At 37.2% G+C, this 15,450-nt stretch overlaps 1 protein-coding gene across 7 annotated transcripts in view; it reads right to left on the bottom strand.

Moving 5' to 3' along the window:
* Positions 1-15,450, bottom strand: part of Tcf12 (transcription factor 12) — a 260,476-nt gene that overhangs the window by 58,247 nt on the left and 186,779 nt on the right. For all 7 annotated transcript variants that reach the window (XM_041679863.1, XM_041679864.1, XM_041679865.1 and 4 more), the window contains one exon: positions 12,215-12,267. In XM_041679863.1, the coding sequence (XP_041535797.1) occupies positions 12,215-12,267 (53 nt within the window). The remainder of the gene's footprint in view (positions 1-12,214; positions 12,268-15,450) is intronic.

Here is a 15,450-nt window from a genome sequence, read left to right as displayed (position 1 = left end):
ATCAATCAATCAATCAATCAATCAATCAATCCCAAGACTATACTGAGGATGTGTTAAAAGCAGCCCAATCTCCTGGAGAAGCAAGCAGATAAACAAATAGCACTGTTTGACAAGATACCAACAGAACTGTCAGGTCACTCCTACAGCACTCCATCCACGGCTCCTCCAACGAGGCAGACCTGCCACTACTGAAATCTCTAAGTGCCAAAGCAATGGGAATATACTTCTTTTGATCACACACTACCATGACAAAGCAGTTTTCTTTAAAAGGTTAAATGGGGGGGGGGGGCGTTACTGGCTCCTCCAAGTACTAACAGTTCCTGCAACTCTTGACTGCTCATTTCTTTCACCCCATGAACTGTGGTTTGTCACTTCTCATTTATCACTTAAAACAACCTGGTAACAGTTATTAACTGTGCTGCAACTTGATGCTTTTCCTGCAGATGGCTCTATAATCATAGGATTGAGTACCAGTGTATGTACACACACATTAAGACAAAAATGACAAAATGACAAGGATTTACAGGTCTTAACTTCCACAAATACACCAGCACTTCTGAAAAGTGTTCCAGACTGGCAACGGCTTTGAACTTGTTAAGCAACCTAACAAAAACTGCAAGCAAAAAAAATATTTTTTATTAAATCATCTATAAGGGTGAATGTAGACAAGGCTTTAAACGGAGTTTTTTTTTTTTTTTTTTTTTTTTTCGAGACAGGGTTTCTCCGTAGCTTTTTGGTTCCTGTCCTGGAACTAGCTCTTGTAGACCAGGCTGGTCTCGAACTCAGAGATCCGCCTGCCTCTGCCTCCCAAGTGCTGGGATTAAAGGTGTGCGCCACCACCGCCCGGCGATGTTACAGTTTTTGATTTCTTTTCTAGGCATACTCTTTTCCTTCTGGGCTGGCAAAAGTTTAACAGAAGTAAAGCATGTCAAGATATTGTCATTTCTGTATCTTTGCTTAGAACCATCCATGAACACGCAATCCAAAGCTCCAAATGTATAGATATTAAGTTATTTCTGGTTGACAATCTATTTTAGTTTCAATAAAAATTCTTGCTAGTTGCAGTGATTTAAAAGACTTCTTATGTCTGAACAACTGACACTAAGACTTCAAAACACCTGCCTCGTACTTACAACACTCAAGGAATAAAGCAAGACTAGCTTCTGCCATACTTACCAAAAGAAATCATGAAGATTCTAAACTTATGTCTCATCTTAAGAAGTATTTCTTAATTCTAAATTCTGCCGACCACTCTTAATAAAATCCAGATAATACTTCATTTTGAATACATATCTGAGAAAGGTGTAATAAAAAGGGAAGGTGATGAAGAGAATGTCAATGTTGCTTTTTCAATATGAGAGAAAAAAAATCAAGGAGCTGCAGAGATGGCTCAGTGGTTAAGAGCCATAGGTCCCAGGTTTGATACCCAGCACCTACATGACAGCTCAGTCTTTCTGTAACTCTAGTTCCTGGGGATCTGCACCCTCTTCTGCCCTCCACAGACATTGTACACACATTGCACAGACATACATGTAGACAAGATACTCATAAGTAAATCTTTTGAAAATGTATTTCAAACATTGTTTACTATTTACAACAAGCTACTAGGAAAGGTGGTATGTCACCATAACAATGACAACTGTCCCTGTCCCTACAGACACACTGGGGGAAAGACACAAAATGTGATAAGAATCTGTTATGCTGCTTGGTCTAGACTCTCTAGATACATATGTACAAGAGCATTACATTCTCCCTGCCAGGATGCTCAAGTCACAGAGAACTAGCATGTGATGCAAAAGAGCACTGGATTAGGAGCCAGGACTCGGGTTTTAGCTCTGCCTTTTCAGAAAATGAGATTTCAGAACATTCTATTCAATTATTTCTTCCATATACAGGCATCCATCAAATTATACTGAAGATTTTCAAGCAACTTCATTACTAACAAAGTCTTTCATAAGCTCATACTGTAATCCCAGCACTCAAGAGGAAGAGGCAGGAAGATTACCATGATTTCAGGCCAGCTACACAGTGACACAGCTACACAGTGAGACCCTGTCTCAAAAACAAAACAAAACAAAACCCAACCAACCTACTATTCGCATGTTTTATTAACAACTACATTTCCAAACTCTGAATTTTTACTTTGAAAGATTTTTGGTTTGAGTTCTTTTCTATTTAGTTACCCTGAGTATTTTTCTCTGTTTAAAACAAAACCAAAGGTATATAATTGCTACTCAGATGTCTGATTAGAAGAAGAATGCAGGAAAATGCAGGAATGCACTAAAACAGGACACAGAGAAGATCATCATGGCCCCTATGCAGGCCAATGGAAATATTCATGAAGTCTGACATATCTTATACTTGTTGATTTAACTGTTAAAAGGAAAGAAATTAAAAGCAGTGAAGTGCTGCTATGTTGAAGTAAACTGCCCGTGTATGGAATGTATGGGAGATAAGAGTCTATTTTCATGGTTGTTAGCGTGCCTTTTCATTCTAGTGAGCTCCATAACTGTTATTCTGAAACATCTTAGATCTTGTCATACATACACTCTTTCTCAAGAACAGTTGTTGCAATTTACATCCAGTGTCCACAGCAACCTTAGATCATATTTTCACAATCACACCTAATGAAAAGCCTAAAGTTTTACACGAAAGTTAGATCCAGGAAAAGATCCTTGAAAACCACATTACAACTTCTGAGCACTAAGATAAGCATCCAAAAGCTTCAACCTCTAATGTATGCTGGCAAGTGAAGTATATGTGGCTATTGCCTGATGTTATGCTCATTTAAAGCAATCTTAAAAGCTATGGAGTATCTAGAACAATGGCAACAACAAAGGCTGGCAGGTTACTAATAGTTAAAAACTTATCCAACTCTGTCATTATTTACTCAATAACAATTTTTGACATCTTAATAATGTGTATTTATACATAGGTCAGACACTTAAATTAATTTGGCCCCTCTGGAAAATGAAAGATTTGTAGTCAAAGCCTTGAAATAACTACAGAATTCTCTATAGAGAGGGCAGCGAGAAACCGAACTGACAAGAAGAAAGCCTGTCAAAAGAGTGGGCTGTGGCTCCTACACCACCCTTCAACTATAGTGCAGGGACTATGGCATGCTTCTTTGCATGTACTGGCTAGAAAGTTTAGTAGTACAGTAAAAGGGACTATAAAATGGATTATAAACAAAAATAGCTGCAAGGAGCAGATAGCCCAAGGAACTTACAGAATAAAAACCAGGCAACAACACCATACTACCATACTAACTTTAGAATGTGACTTTGAGGCTTTCTGCTTCCCTAACGTTGAAAGACTCAATCTGTGTTATTACAGCTAAACTTGGATAAAGATCATATAACTTGAAAACACCCATTTTCTAACACTAGGACTCCTTGATGGAAATGAAATGCATGTTTCCTAGTTCTCATATATCTAAACTGAGAGTCTAGGCTCACAAGAATGGAAATAACACTGGTAAACTTTATCACCCAAAAGATTTTTACTTTTCTAATGAAAAAATTGGAGCTCTTCCCACTCCCATCTTCAAGTATTTATAAAGTTTAAGCATAGTTAATGTTCTATAATGTAAAAGCTAAAATATAGCTACAGTTTTCCTTCTCTGAAGATAATTCAGATAATCTTTTGTAGTTCAGACCATCTTCATGTCAATTAGGCAAGGTACAGGAGGCAAAGACAGCTACAGCTATAGTGCTAATCAGATGAATTTATAATTTATCATACATTAGCAACTGGGAACATAAAAAAACAGCATAAACCATATCCCTGCTATATAAAGTGACAAAGGTAAAGAATAAACCAGATAAGTTACAAAGAAAATTACAGCAGGGAAGAAAGGGGTGGTTGAGTGTTACATTGCCATTTTATACAGGATGGCCATGAGAGATCATCATTGATCAGAGAGAAAACTAGTCATGTGGGTACAAAGAAGCGGGGTCTAGCAGAAAGAACAGTAAATACACAGAAAAACTTGAGGCTGGACTGAGGGAGGGGGAGATGGCAGAAGAGGATCTGTGAGGAAGGAGTTAGGTCATGAGGGTCTGGTAAGCCACAGTAAGGATTCTGGCTTAACACTGATAATGAAAGCTACTTCAGGATTTGAAGTGGAGGAATGAATGACATGGAATGATATGATCTGACCTAAACCGTTAAGTAGTCTTCCTTCATGAAAGATACCGCTGAAGGAAAATAAAGACTAGCTGGGGAGATGGTGCAGTAGTCTGAAAGAGAAAAGGGCTTGGACAAAGATGATAGTAACACAGGTGCTAACAGACAGCTAAATTCTTGAGGGTGTTTTAGTATGAGAAATACAACATAGGAGGACCAGATTACACTTGTATTCAATAAAACTGTAACTTCTCTTATATTCTGGTTTCCACGCTAATGTTTTATGAGAAAGACCTTATACATATTTTTTCCAGACAGTATTTCTCTATGTAGTGCTGGCTGTCCAGAAACTCATTCTGTAGAACAGACTGGCTTCAAATTCACAGAGATTTGCCTGACTCTGTCTCCTGAGTGCTAGGATTAAAAGTGTGTGCCAGCATTGTTGGTCCAGTCCTTACAAGTCTAATGATGTCAATCCTGAATCAATATAGAGCTGACGATGATGGCTGAATTACTTTTTCTGTTGTAAAACTACTCTTTATCTTGGATATAATCTAACAGTGTATTTTAGAAGACAAATGGGAACAAATGTTCTTTATTTATATAAAGAAAGCAAGCCAGGTGGTGGTGGCGCACACCTTTAATCTCAGCATTTGGGAGGCAGACACAGGCAGATCTCTGTGAGTTTGAGGATAGCCTAGTTTACACGAGCTATCTAGTACAGGCTCTCCCCAAAAACCAAAAAACAACAACCAAAAAACCCCAGAGAAACCCTGTCTCAAAAAAAAAAAAAAAGCAAGTTGGCATATTTTTCACTGTTGAACAACCAGAGACGGAAACTGAAAAGTACTGTTTTCAACAGGAAATCAACGAGTGTTCCTTTCTAGACGAGGAAGGCAATGGCCATACAGACATCATTTCCACCCCACTAGGCTGAAATAATTTCGTGGGTAGTGTACTCTATGACTGGAGGGAAATTACTCAACAGAAAAAAATTTAAAAGTTACTTCTCTTCACAGGCATAAGATAATTTTAGCTTTTAACTATAATCACCTTGAAGACAGGTCCATGTTTTCCTTGTGTTTAAATCCCTAATGCTTAAGAGAATTCTTTACTTACTGTAAGTATACATAACACTCTTAATGATTTTAACAGAGGGGTCTCACTGGAACCTAATAGCAAAGAGTTGCTGATTTTCAAATGGCTATTCTTCTTGAGGACTGGGTACCCCTAGCCTTGGTTTTTGGAAATCTTACATATTTTTAATGATGCTGGGAGAAAACAGCTGCTTCTGATTTCAAACAATATTAAATAAAAAAAGATCTCAAATACAAATCAAAACTTGAGCTTTTACTTACTAATTAAAGTTAAAAAGGGAACTGTGTAAGAACCATAAAAAATTCACCTACATTCATAAAGATTAACATTAAGAAAATGAATTTTCAAGGCATGAGCAACTACCTTAGTTTTCAGTGAAGCCTTCTCATTAAATGGCACCTAAATGAGTACATGTTACACTGTTATACTTACAGAGAAAAAGAACACAGCAAACTTTGTTTTATCGCAAAGTTGGGCTAGGACAAAGATGATGACGAGTACACACACATATCTACGGTATCAGCAGGTTCATTACCTAATGTAACACTTACATACCAGAAAATAGAACACTAAAGCATTGGTTCACTTGAATGTATTAGTGGGAACATTTTTGAATATGGCAAATGATCTTGGAGAGCATATGATGTTAATACAATAAAAATGGCTCTGTATCCAGGGCCTTGATGACAAAGGGGTACACTTGCATTCTTTGAGTCTACTGTAGGTGACCATTTAAGCCTAGGGAGCTTAAGTCTGATCTACCAACTATCTTGTCAAGTTTTACTGGAACACAACTGTGTCTGTTCATTTAGGTATCACCTTAGTTTTTTCCTTCCTTTTGTTTTTTTGAGACAGGGTTTTCAGTGTAACTTTCGAGCATGTCCTGGAGCTCACTTTGTAGACCAGTTTGTCCTCAAACTCACAAAGATCCTCCTGCTGCTGCTTACCAAGTATTGGGATGAAAGGTGTGTGTCACAACTGCCCAGCTCACCTGTAGTTATTTTCAAGGCTATTAACACAGCAGTGTCTTGTAGCTTCAGTAGAAACCATCTGTCCTCTCATCCCCATATTTACTATACAACCTCTTTATAGAAAAAGTTGAGCTAGTGAGGTAAGTCTTTAATCCCAGCACTTGAAAGAGGCAGACAGAATTCTGTGAGTCTGAGGCCAGCATAGGCTACCCAGTGAGACCCTGTCCACTCCTCCCCACAAAAAAACCTTGATATAATAATACTGAGGAAGAATACAGAAGTGAAACCCCTACTGATCCTCCTCCTGCCTCCATCTCTTCAGTGTTGGAATTATAGGCATGTGCTACTATGCCCAGCCAGAACCAAATTATTTTTTTTGAAAACTAATAAAATACTGGCAACACTACAGATATATTGGGTTAGATACTAAAAAAAAAAATACAGTTTAATTTTTTGACCAGTCAGTAGTTTAAAAATTTTTAAATCTGATTCATGACTATACATGTGGAAAAAACTAGAAACAATTTAAGAACTTACAGTGTTTTGAAAATGGTTGAAAGATTACACAAAAATCTGTATGGCAAACATCATAATCCTTGAGACGAGATACACACAGGGGAACAAATAGCTTTCCAAGTACAATCAGTGATAGCTGAACAAAGTAGGGATCTGTGACAAGATAATACTAGTCAGTGACACTGGACAAAAGCCATTCCCAGTCTATAGAGTGAGTTCCAAGACAGCCAGGGCTATACAGAGAAACCCTGTCTCGAAAAACCAAAAATCAAACAAAACCTTATCATTTACACTGATACAATTCTGACACCGTTTCAACAGTAGGTACCATCAACCTCAAAAGGGGTTGTTCTTTTCTTACTGACATTTGTAAGTTAGATCTACCCTTCAAAGATCTAACTGTACAGTCAAGAGAATGAACTAGCCACTTTGGAAAGTTTGTATTGGAACAGTTTTTGAATAGAAATATAATCTATAACAGGCAGAAATAAGAATTTCTTTTGCACATCAGTTGAGATATACCCTCTATGTTTATTTGCCCAAGGAATAAGCAAACACCCTGTTCAATCCACATTCAAGAACTGCAGAGCTCATTTGTGAAGTTACACTGAAACTGATACTGGCTTGTAAAAATGTTTTATTTCTTGCTATTCTTAGAGGTGTCAAGCAACTGTCTATGACACTGTTTCCGTGGCTTCCTGGTGATCCCCAATGGAGAGTCCTTTGGGAGAATGCCAGTTACTGCTCTTCTTGCTATTTCCAGAGATTAAACTAAAAGTGGCTCTGTATATTTCTAACCCCTGAAAGTGATCTCACTAGATCAGAAAGCTAACCATTTTGTATTTAACTTTTAAGTTAATAATTTCTACCTACCCCCACTGCTTGTCATGTCTCCTATTTATTTTAGATGTGTTCAGAACTTAATATTCCTTCTCTGTAGTTTTTAGTCTTAATCTCTCCAACTATCTAGAGATGTCCATACATTTTTAGATTTTATATTAACACAAAATTCACTAAATAAAAATAATATATTCTGAAATGTCATTAGGAGGCAATGTGCTTGCCTACCACATATTAGAATGGAGCCCTCGGTTTGAATCCCAAACACTGGAAAAAGAAAACAATAATTTCTTTCTTTTTTTTAAAAATTTATTTATTATGTATACAACATTCCTTCCATGTATGCTTGCAGGCCAGAAGAGGGCACCAGATATCATTACAGATGGTTGTGAGCCACCATGTGGTTGCTGGGAATTGAACTCAGGATCTCTGGAAGAGCAGTCAGTGCTCTTAACCTCTGAGCCATCTCTCCAGTCCCTGAAAACGATAATTTCTAACTAGGATTACTAATGTTTTTTTTTCTTGCTGGTGTTTGTTGTATGTTTCTAAATATACCTCTGGCTGGCCTGTTCCTCACTATGTAATCCAGACTAGTCTCATCACACGGCAATGTTCCTGCCTCAGCTTCCTGAATGCTGGGCTAAAACGTGTGAGCCACCATGCCCAATTATAATTACCAATATTAAGGTCATAGAACTGTACTGCTTCAAACAAGAAAAGGCAGGTTAAACTGCTCTGGGTCACCTTGGAAAATTGAAGTTCATTGGGGGAAATAGGAGTTAGAAAACTTTTCTAAATGGGGTGGCAAAATAAATTTTGAGAGCTTACCTAAGAAATGATATTAACAGTTTTTGTGGGAAAATAAATGCACACTTTAAATGATAAGACAAAGGATAATAATATATTTGATTAAGAAAAAAAAGTGCCATCAATCTATCATATGCCTTCTACTACATAAGAAGGTATTCCAGAATTTATATAAATGGTTAGTTACTCTGAGACAGATTTATAATGAAATCTTGCTTCTTACTTTCAAATTCTGCATCTTCTGTAATATACAAAAAATATAATCTATATTTGTAAGTACAATATCAAGTGAAGAGACAGAGATTCTCCCTACATCTGAGACTGCATTATGGGAGCTATAATGATGTTCAACCAAAGGAAAAAAAAAACCCCTGAGACTTGAGAAAACAATAATGACCAGAGTATATCTAGGCAGCAGACTGTGATCCAGGAAACCCACCTTCTCTTTGAAGGTTCTTTTTCCACAAAGCTATGCCTTTTGAACAATAGCAACTATAATTTAGCAAATAGTTACTGTGTGCCAAGCTCTGACTTACACATAGAAGTGCAGTAATACATTTTTTTTTTCACTGCAACTTTCATTCTTTCGCTTTCAAACTTTTTCTGGTTTTTCAAACAAATTTGGTAAAATGACTTAAAAAATAAATTTAGGCTACAGTGATAGAAATTAGAAAAAAATGAAGAAAGAGGAATTCTGGATTATATCTGATATACCAGGTAAATGTCTGGTACTGGATACTTCCCTAATAGCCTGTGACATGAAGCTTAGAGGAAGGAGTCCTTGCTCAGCATGTATGAAGTCCTATATGCTCAATTCCCAAACACCACAAAAAATGGATAAAGCAGCCAAGCAACCTTAGGTTAAAGTCCAAGGATGAGTCAGTGGTAGAACAATTGCCTAGCATGCGGGAGGCCCTGAGCACAATCCTTTGCACCACAGAAACAAAAATCCCTAGGGTTCAGAGAGTCACAAGCAACCCCTCTCAGGTCAGAAAAATGAAAAGAGGCAAGAAGCCAGATAAAACTCATTATCTACATATAGGGAAATTCTGTGTATCTCTATCTACTACCACACCATGCTTACTTAGATAGTGCAAGTCCTTAAACAACAAAACCAATTACACAAATCTGCACAAAATTAAACTGTATATGAACCAGGGTAGATTAGTGGCAAAGACTAAAGAGAACCTCACACTTCTGAAGTCCTGCATATCTAACAAAATGACACTGAGGCTGAGATGCTACTGAATGTACTTCCTTTTGTAGATTACAAAAAGGTTGCCAGGGGAATCCCTATGCAATGCCCAAGACTCTGTCTTTTATTTTTTATCTTAGCAATGATCTGATAGATAGATAAAAACCAGGTGGACATATCTGGTGTTCAGATAAGAGGGAAGGGAAGCTAAGGAACCCTCAAAGGGAAAAGAAATCACTGTAGTGCTGCAGTAGCACGCACATATTTTGAACTCTGCACAGTTCCAAATTTAGGCAAAACATGTTTTCCACATTTCTGTGTTTTTTACCTTCTAGCCCATTTGAAATCTGAACATTTGGCTGAATTTTTTGTATTTTTGAATTTTTTGGAAGTATGATAGTCATTATTCAAATAATCATGAAACAAAATATGCAACACTTCATGTTTATTTTTGTACCCACTTCTTTTACAATTCACGGTGTAAAAAACTGAATATTCATTATAAGCAATCAAACAGAAAAAAATTTAATTTTCTTTATTTTGTTTTGGTTAGACAGAGTCTTGCTATAGAGCCTAGAATATAGAACAATTCTCCCACTTCAGTCCCACTGCTGCTGAGATTACAGGCATATATACCATGCTCAGTGCTATATAAGAACATATACACATGTGTGTATTTTTGGAACATGGTTTCACTATATAATCCTGGTTGGCCTGGAACTCCCTATGGAGACCAAGCTGGCCTCCAATTCCTAGATCTGACTGTTTCTGATTCCAAGTTTAGATTAAAGGTATGTACCAAAGGAGCTAGAAAAATATAAGTAAGTTTGGCTTACAAAATTTCCTAATTGTTCTCAAAAGTTCATCAAAACACGGTAGTTTTTCCTTTCCTGAACATAAAACAATGCAGAGAACTATCTCAAAGTAGTGAATGCTGTTGTAATTTGTCCTTACAAAAATGTAAGGACAAAAGGGTCCGCAAAGCCTTTCACCAGGCTCCTTTGTCCATTTTGCTCATTTGTTTAAAAATGAAGTAACTATGAAACATGAACAATTATCTTATTGCTTATATCTAATGTTATGTCAAGAATAAATATGGCAGACTTTTTACTTACTAATCTTTTTAAAAGCAATGTGGGGTTCTACTAATATTAATATGCAATTTAACTTTTATTACTTTCATAGAATAATAGTAATAAATTACAAGAAATCACACTGCTCCATGTTTTAGCAGTTCTGCCTACTAAGAATGATTTCTGTTAGATTATACTACCTACCTACTATTAAAATGTAAATCATACAACTATTTTTAGCTACTGTTGAAATTCCTGTCTTTGGGAATAATGATTTGAGGCATTGTTCATTTTGTTTATCAAGCAGCTATTCAGCCTCTAGTGGATCCAAGTGCTTATGCAAGCAAAAGCTTTTAAGATGCTTGTTGCAGCAATTCAGCTTTCCAGGTAGGCTGCAGGTTCAGAGCACAGCTGCCCTATGCTTCTCAAAACTCAGATTCATCTGGAATTTAGTTTCAGAGATTTCAATTCAACTTTTCAAGGAGGGTGGCAGAGAAGAAATGCAAACAACCAAAATGATTTTTCTACTTTACCCTTCACAAGAAATAAAAAGCTCAGGGCCATGCTGCCCCTTCTAGATTGCTACTTGTTAAGCAGGATATTCCATTCAGTCTAAACTGGGATGAGCCATGACTCATCTGGCAGCACCTGCGCCCATGTGTTAAGTATTGCCCAATGAAAGCCCAACACCCATTTACACAACAAAGAATGTACCCTTCAAGGCACAGGGCCTCAATATAACAGCATCACTGTCCATTTATTCTACATATAGAGAAAAAGCCTTTCCCTTCTTCTCACCACAGGTTTTTAAACTGTGGGTGGATTTATAATGTACGTTCATCTACAAATACTTCTACTGCTTCAAAGAATAAGTATATTAACAGCACAAACACTCCTACAGTATTAGGTTACTATAGCCATTAATGATTGTTTTGCCAACCACTCCCAACCTCCTGCATCAAAGCTCTTTATTCTCAAAGGATACATTTTTGAGCATGGAAGGATCAACGAACTAGTTACGTGAAAGCTTTCCTGATGCTAGACTGAAGTTGGGAAAGGCTTAATGACGGCTTTAAAATCCACAAGGGCTTCACAATGAACATCTGACTTGGTGATTTATGCATATTAATAACCTCAGTCCTACTGAGGCAAGCTGAGTCAAACATGTCCTACGAATCTTAATGTCTTTAGCTCCATTGGGATTATTACAAATGTAAATTTCTAAGATTCTCAGCTATTAATCTCTGTCTGTCCTCCTGTTCAGCAACATAATGACTAATTAAACATCAAAAGACCTGCACAGGAGATCTTTTTTGACAGCTACAGGCCTAGTCTTCTTCCCAAGAGGGGAATTCAAATGACAGGGACAGGGAGTGACAGCATAAGAGAAAGCTACAAATCATTGCACAGAAAACGAAAAGACTAACATTAAGTGTGGATTTATCTCAATCAATGATTTTGTTAAGCAATGAACAGTTACTATGTAAAGTATGCCCACTGGCATCAATTGAATCCATCTTTGTAGCAAGTAAATACTGAATATTTGACATCAATTTATTTAACATAAAAAAAAAAGAAGTACTTACAGAAGAAGGCAGGCCAGGAGGCACCTTTCTTACTTTCTTTGCTTGCAAAGGATCTGCACATGGAAAACAAAATGTTTCATTAGCATTTATATTATGGAGAGAAAAAAAGACTTCAAATGAATAAGAAACAGGTACCATACAGTCATCCATCGTGTTTTGCCATGCCTCACTTTCTGCTGCATACCCATTATGATTTCTATTTTTTCTAATATTGCATGGTAAGAAGGGGAATCCAAGAATGGCAGCACTGGTTCTTCTAGTATATGGAAAGGTACAGTAAAACAAGAAAACTCACACGTATGTCAGTCCACTGGAAATGAACTCTATGTAACAGGTCTTCCTAACAGTACACTTCCCTAACAAAGACACAGACAGCATCATATCAAGAATTGGGAAGAGCCAGGCAGTGGTGGCACACGTCTTTAATCCCAGCACATGGGAGGCAGAGGCAGATGGAGCTCTGTGAGTTCGAGACCAATCTGGTGTACAGAGCAAGTAACAGGACAGGCTCTAAAGCTACAGAGAAACCCTATCTGGAAAAACCAAAAGAATTGGGGAAGAGGGGGAGGAAGAGAGGGAGAGAGGGAGGGAGGGAGGGAGGAAAGGAGGGAGGGAGAGAGAGAGAGAGAGAGAGAAAGAGAGAATGAGGCTGAAAGGCACATTTTAAAAACTTAATATCACATAGCAAATACTACAGTACAACTTATTTTGCAGAAAATTTGAAATAAAATTGAAGGAATGAATGAATGAAAAACTAAGAACATAATAACATCAAGGCATGTTCCACATGCTATGAAATACAGGCAATATATACATCTAGTATGATGAGCATTTACTTTGGTAATGTGTGAGTAAGACTGAAACTTCAGCACTACAGTATAATTTGGACTTTAATTAAAAGTTTGCAAACACTTTTAAGGAAATGGATACAGAAAGTTTCTCTCTTATTTTAAATTATGCACATTTGTATGTGTGTTTGTGTATGTGTGTGCCATGAAGCAATCCTCCTTAACACTATAAAGTCACTCGAATTGGTTTAATAAAACGTTGATTGGCCAATAGCTAGGCAAGAAGTATAGGTGGGGTAATCAAACTAAGAACGCTGGAAAGGAGAAAGGCAGAGAGAGGAGACACCAGTCAGGTGCAGAGGGAGAAGATGAACCTGCCATGCTAATAAAGGTACCACTCCATGGCAGAGCATAAATAAGGAATATGGGCTAACTTAAAAATGTAAGACCTAGCTAGTAACAAGTCTCAGCTATCAACCAAATATTTATAAGTAACATTAAACCTCTGAGTAAACTATTTGGGAAGCGGCCACCAGATATTTAGGAGTAGGCGGGCAGGAGAGAAACGTCTGTCTACATGTGTGTGTGTATCTGTGTGTGTATGTGCGCACATATATGTGAGTATAGGTGAATGTTTAAGTACAGGTACCCTTGGAGTCCAAGTCCAGGACTGGACTTTCTGGAGCTGTAATTCCAAACAGAGAGTTACAAGCTGCTGTATGGGTGTGGGACTAAACTTGCAGTAATACTCATGTACAAAATTTATAACTTTTCCATCGTATTTTTTGAAAAATAATATGCATAGCTTTCAAATCACATGCAAATAACGATTAAATTCAGGATTTTCAGAGGGATTTGTTATAAGGAAGACTGATGTGAAAAAAACTCTATATTTTCTTAAAACTGTAAAAATGAGAAATAAGAAAAGCATTTTCCTAGGCTGTAAATGATACTACACAATAAAATATGAGATTTTATAAAGATCGAAACTTATTTAAATTTCGTCAGTAGATTCTCTACAGGTAATATCACAGAAGGCTGTAAAGCTAAGAAAGCAACTTTATAAGTATCATGTGGAAAATATTACACAATAAAAGGGTCAAAAAGCACTCATCAGCATGGATATCCCTTCCCCAAGAGGTAGTCCACATTTCCTCCAAACATAAATACCAAAGATAAACAACATCTGGCATATTCTGTAAGACTTACAGCAAAACCTTTTTTCTTAGTGAAATGTTTCAGCAGTCTAATTACTTACAACTTATTCCTCTAGCAAAAGCTACACTTTATACAAATCACTCAAGGAAATGGCTCCTATGGCTTGTAGTTATCAGAATAAAGATATTTCTTTTGTATCTCATTATTGGCAATATACTGTACTATCACCAGTTTGGGATTCACAGTCTAGTTTGGGGAAGCTGTAAACTGTGATGGAGAGTAAGCTGGCTATATTCAGTACAGCAGCCATATGAACCTGGGAAGGTTACTTTAACCTCTTTATGCTTCATCTTCTTTAGATGCATAAAGTGGTGGGCCCCCATCTCTCCTGTGAGTTTCATGTTCTGTGATAATACGTGAAATATGCTTATTCCATTGCCTAACATTTGTGACACTTCAATGTTTTACCTCTATGTCTGTGGACCACATGTATACTGTGCCCATGGAGGCCAGAAGAGAATGTTAGATCCCCTGGGACTGGAGCTAGACAGTTGTGAGCCATCCCACGGGTGCTGGAAATGGACCTAGGTCATCTAGAAGAACCACCAGGGCTCTAAACTGCTGAATCATTGCTCTTGTACCACACTTAGTAACTTTCAGCCCTTATGTAGATTAAAACAATTATAAATTAGATAGTTACTGCTCTCCAAAATAGTTTCTTAAAGTACCTAAATAGTTTCAGAAAACACTAATATTGTAGCTCTCTACAGTTCTTCTAAGTGCTAACATTTTACCAGACAATGCAATGCCAAGGAAAGGTTAAGATTGGGAATAGCAACGGGCGGCATAATAATAACCTACTAGTTGGTATCCAAACAGGAAATGGATAGAATTCCTCCAAGTATTAAGAGTAACACCGTATGTTGCATTTCATTTGGTCTCCTCATTTATACTCTAATGTTAACATTACAACCTCAGAGTTTTGAAAAGATGCACGAGATAAACAACAGCAAGTATAACATAATCGAAAAGAAATGAAATTTGAATCCATGGAAAGCCTGAATATTATGCCTAAATTTTAATGGAACACAACCCTATTCTCTTCTAGTTACTCAGTGGTTTTCTTTTGGTAGCAGCACACTGGCAGGGATTACTGGTTGCTACACTGTCTGCATGGAGTCTTTGAAGAAGACACTCATATAGACTAACTCAATACAGACTCAATTGAGGCCTCTACTGGGTTAACTCATCAGGTAGACAAGCAGAGCATAAACGGACAACATTTTCTAA

This window comes from Microtus oregoni, unplaced genomic scaffold (assembly GCF_018167655.1).
Source record: "Microtus oregoni isolate MIOR12 unplaced genomic scaffold, Mior012 000032F_ref0000030, whole genome shotgun sequence".
NCBI classification, from domain to species: Eukaryota; Metazoa; Chordata; class Mammalia; order Rodentia; family Cricetidae; genus Microtus; species Microtus oregoni.
The sequence above is the reverse complement of the archived record's forward strand: the minus strand, read 5'-3'. Positions and strand labels throughout refer to the sequence as shown.